Source organism: Echinops telfairi, unplaced genomic scaffold, assembly GCF_000313985.2.
Source record: "Echinops telfairi isolate 266 unplaced genomic scaffold, ASM31398v2 ScPeMD7_3533;HRSCAF=4204_1, whole genome shotgun sequence".
In the NCBI taxonomy this organism is placed as follows: Eukaryota; Metazoa; Chordata; class Mammalia; order Afrosoricida; family Tenrecidae; genus Echinops; species Echinops telfairi.
In genome coordinates, this window is record NW_022107432.1 from 13,709,601 (window position 1) to 13,714,462 (window position 4,862).

At 44.9% G+C, this 4,862-nt stretch overlaps 1 protein-coding gene across 1 annotated transcript in view; it reads left to right on the top strand.

Moving 5' to 3' along the window:
• The window catches only part of PKHD1 (PKHD1 ciliary IPT domain containing fibrocystin/polyductin), a 579,560-nt gene that overhangs the window by 55,201 nt on the left and 519,497 nt on the right, over positions 1-4,862 (top strand). Inside the window, exon 24 of the mRNA XM_045294754.1 lies at positions 3,153-3,280. Within this exon, the coding sequence (XP_045150689.1) occupies positions 3,153-3,280 (128 nt within the window). The remainder of the gene's footprint in view (positions 1-3,152; positions 3,281-4,862) is intronic.

Consider the following 4,862-nt stretch of genomic DNA (forward strand, 5'->3'; position numbering starts at 1 on the left):
CCAATCTATAAATTCCTCTTCAGACTCACAAAACACATGCAATGATGCTGAATGCAGGAAAATCACAGGCCAGTGGGTGGAAGGTCTTGTGGATCCAGTGGTAGTAGTGGCATCTCAGCACTGGCAGGGGTCTCCACGTGGTTCCTTCAGCTCTGAGGCTCTGACTGCTATCAGCCTGTCTCCACGAGGTTTGTCAACAAGAATGTCTCTCTGGGAGTGAACAGAGAGAGAGAGTGCCTCTCTGAAGACACTCTCAGAATACCGGAGTTCCCAGAATCCCCAGGAGACGGCCATGCTCACACAGAGGCCTCATTGGTTATGGCTTGATTGACAGGCTAGACTCTACCCCTTCATTTTGAACCCTCAAATTGCCACCAGATTATGTAACTACCACAGCAAGAGATTTAAACCCTAATCCAATGTCCACCAGTTTTGTTCCTTTGGGCTAGTTGTCATCTGCTGTTTCTCATACTTAGGAGTTTCAGACTCAAGTCCAATGGCTCTACCTTTTCTTTTCATTCCATTTCCTCTTTTTCAAAGCCTTTAAAGTGAAATGACATTAATTTTGGGCTACTAACTGCAGGGTCATCAGTTTGAAGTCATCAGCCACTCCACGGGGAAAAGATGAGGCTTTTTACTCCCTTAGTAAAGAGTTATGCTCTTGGAAACCCAGAGTCACTTCTACCCTATCCAAACTATCCAGCGAGTTTGGGATGTAGTTAGGTATTTCTATGAACCAACCACAAGGTGGCACAAGAGCCCCATAAACGTCGCTTGCTCCAAGCTTCAACCATTTCTAGCCTCTTGTTACTATGTTACTGAAGATAAAAAACAATAACGGAAACAAAAAACTGTTGTAATAGTACATGAACGAGAAAGTGCCAGAATTCCAAATTGGATTCACAAGAGGATACGGAACAAGGGACATCATTGCTGATATCAAATGAATCTTGGCCGAATGCAGAGAATACCACACGAGAAAGAACTGTTCGATCATTGACACAATCAGTTTTGGAATATTTTCTTCATTCTTGTATCCATGGTTATTAGCATCTTTTATCCCCTCAGCTGCCCCTTGGTTTTTTTCATCTAGTTGTCTCTACAGACAAGACTTTCTGCTCCCATAAAGAGTGACCGTCTTGGGAACTCAAAGGGACAGCTCTGTCTTGTTCTATGGGATCACCACGAGTCCACAGCGGCTCAGTGGCAGAGACTTTGGTTTGGAGTTTGGAGTTCATGTAGAAAATGATACGATAAGGAGAAAAAGAAACAGCAACAACAATCAAACAAAACAAACAAAACACAGAAGACCTCATTCCAAAAGAAAGGAGAAAGTTATAAAAACTAGGACAAGTTAAAAATGGGTGAAGAGGGGAAACAAATAGTAAGATGTTAGATTTAAGCCAAACTGTATCTGCAGTCATCTACTTTCCATCCGCCCTGTATGTGGGTAACCTGTTCCTATCTCTGTTCAGTGCCCACCTATGTCTTAACTGACTATGCAAAGGCATTCTTTGTGTGGATCATAATAAATTATGGATAATATTCTGAAATATGGCCATTCCAGAACTCCCACTTATGCTCATGTGGAGTCTGCATGTAGACCAAGAGCAATTGCTTGCATAGAACAAGGGGTACTTACTGTGAGGTTTAAAATAGGAAACATTTTGACAGGGTTGTATCCTTTCCCCATACTTCTTTACTCAGTATGCTGAGACAATAATCCTAGAAGCTGTACTATATGAAGAAGCATTGGATTTGAGGAAGATGAATTTGCAACTTGCTGTATGTAGGTGAGGAGGGCCCTTGTGGCATGTGCAGTGGTTACGTCTTAGGCTTCAAGCGTCAATCCAAAAGGTCCACAGTGCTAAACAGCCAGCCCCTCGCTCCCCAGAAGAAAGACTGAGCTTTCTACTCCTGTCAAGTTCCAGTCTCAGGAACTCACAGCAGCAGTTTCAATCTGTGCTATAGGGCACTGTCAGTCGGGTTGACTCCCTGGCATAAGGGTTGCTTTCTTGGGTATGTGCATGAAGAAGCTCTGGTGGTGCTGCTGGTAAGCTCTGGCTGCTTACTGCAAAGTCTGTTGTTCAAACCCAATAGCTGCTTGGTAGGCAAAAGATGAGGCTTTCTACTCCAGGAAAGATGTACAGCCTTAGAAACCCCAAGGGTCATGTGTTAGTCTGGGTACTTTAGAGAAACAAATCCTCAGAAACTCATGTATAAGAGAGAATTTTATATAAAGGTTAAGTGCACATGAAGAAAACACCCCAACCCAGTGCTGCCCATGCCCACAAGTCCAATATTAACCCATTAACTCATATATCCAACACCAGTTCACAAAGTCCTCCTCCACCTCACAAAGCAGATGCAATGATGCCGACTGCAGGAGGAAAGCTGAGTCAGTGAATGTGTAAGCATCTCAGTGCTGGCAGAGGTCTCCACACAGCTGCTCCAGCACCCAGGGCTGCATCAGGGTAGGTCTATGTGGCTTCTCGTCAGGGATGTCTTGCAGGCAGTGAGCCTGGCCAGCTGAAGCAGGGAACTGACTAAGGCAGCTGCACCCTGGTCTGACCTTCAGAAACAAGAGACCCGAGAACTAGAATGGCGAGGCCATATATCCAACACCAGTTCCCAAAGTCCTCCTCCATCTCACAAAACAGACGCAATGTTCACAGGGTCGCTGCTATCAGTCAGAACCAACTCCGTGTCACCTAGCAACGGCATGTGGGTGAAGAGGGACTGGATCAGAAGGTTGCTAGAAAGAGTGGCTTATATTTCAGCTGGGAAAGTGGGCAGGCAGAGCATGTGAGGAACGCGGAATTTCTTTTTGAGTATCCAAATAAACCTGTGAAACCGACAACCCTTTGCTTGTGTGTGCCAGGATCCGAACAGTAGACGCTGACCATCACTCTTCCTTTGGTGTCCCTGCTCTCAGGGTCACTGCAGGCTCAAAGGTGGAAAACTCTTCAAAAATTCTAGTCGTGATACGATCCTTTTCCTATGATGATAGGAGAGGGACGCCCCGTGTGGTTAGGCTGTTGCTGGTGGCCTGGAGATGCGGCGATGGCCTGGTCTTTGGGGCCGTATTCTGCCAAAGCTAGCGGCATTTCTGGAAGGCTGCTGCTGCTCACGCTGTCTTTGGTCTGCCACAGCCCTTTGCAGGCTGAAGAAACGGAAGAAGGCTCGGGATTTGTCCAGGCGACAACGTGGAAACTGCAGAGGACTAGCCCACCATTAGGAGGACACTTCCGGATTCAGCTTTCTGACACGGTGATAGCTGGTAAAGAGGCAGTTGGGGGGTGTGGGGTGTACGGTGTGTGTGTGTGTGTGTGTGTATGCAGTACTTCTCATTTGCATTTTTAAAGGAACATTCTCAAGTTAACAGCATCCCAACCATCTGATCAGATGGATGTGTAAATGGAGCGTCTTAGCTTCCTTGGGCGGCTGTACCGCCTGGCCGCACGTGGTGGCCTAAAACAACAGGTGCTTGTTTTTGGCAGTTAGGCGGGGCCACACGATCTGCACCAGGCTCCAGGGGAGAATCTGTTACGGACTCGCCCCGCTTCTGGCGATTACAGGTGTTCCATGGCTCCCGGCGACATTTTGCCATGTGTGCCTCAGTGGTCACATTACTTCTCCTTTCTGTCCCCAAGCTCCCGGACTCTTCCCCATGAGGGGATACAGAGTTTGTGGGAAAACTTCATGGTCTTTTCATTCCATTTTTTCCATGAACAATTTGAAGACCCTTGTAGGAGTTACGTGTTGGGTTGCTAACTGCAAGGTCAGCAGTTTGAAACCACCAGTCACTGGGAAGAAAGATGGGGTTGTCTACTCCAAGAGTTACAGTCTTGGAAACTCACAGGGGCAGTTCTATCCTGTCCTATAGGGTCTCATTGAGTTGGCATCGATGCAATGACAGTGAATTAAAAAAAATCATTTTATTGGGGGCTTGTACAACTCATCAAAATTTGTTTTAATTAAATGTGATAGCACATAAGGTCCACATAAATAATCCAGGGTAAACTTTCAAAATGCTTGACTAAATTGTTACATTTAAAATATATATATGTGTGTGTATGTGTGTATATATATATTGTTAGAATATAGTACACATATAATACAGTATGTATACATACATATATACCACACAAATATATCAGAATTGTTTGCCTTTTCAAATTTTTCATGCCTATGATTCAGTGACACTCATTGTTTAACATGGTCAAGCATCACCATTATCCATTTCCAAATATTTTCATCACCGTTAATAGGGGACACCCTTAGTGTCCCCTAAGCTGTATGTCTATCTTTTCCTCTCTTCCCTCCACCTGCCCCTAGTAACTCCTAATGAACTTTTGTCTCTATACATTTGCCAGCCCTAGGTATTTCAAATAAATGGAACTATTCCATATTTGTCCCTTTTTAAATCACACTTTTTCCCTACAAAGTAATGTGCATTCTCACTTATAAGAAATACTCATAGGTCCTGGGGATCCAAAGATGAAGAACCTACCTTCTGAGGCTCTCCCATGTAGTCCGATGTTGACACTTTCCCAGATGGGAATTTTGGTATTTCATTACATACTCTTCTCTCTCGAACTCCATCAGCCAAGCTTAATGGTAGATATTGCCCTTCAGAATTATACTCAATGATGATGCTGTAGCCTAGGATTTCAGTGGCTATAAAAACAAACAAAAACAAAGCTTGCTGTCACCGAGTCAGTGTTGACTCCTAGTGACCCCTTGTCAGTTTCCCAGACTGTAACGATTTACATGAGTAGAAAGCCCACCACAGCGGGCCGGTGGTTTTGAATTGTTGACCATGGGGATCGCAGCCCAATGGGCAAACCACTACACCACCC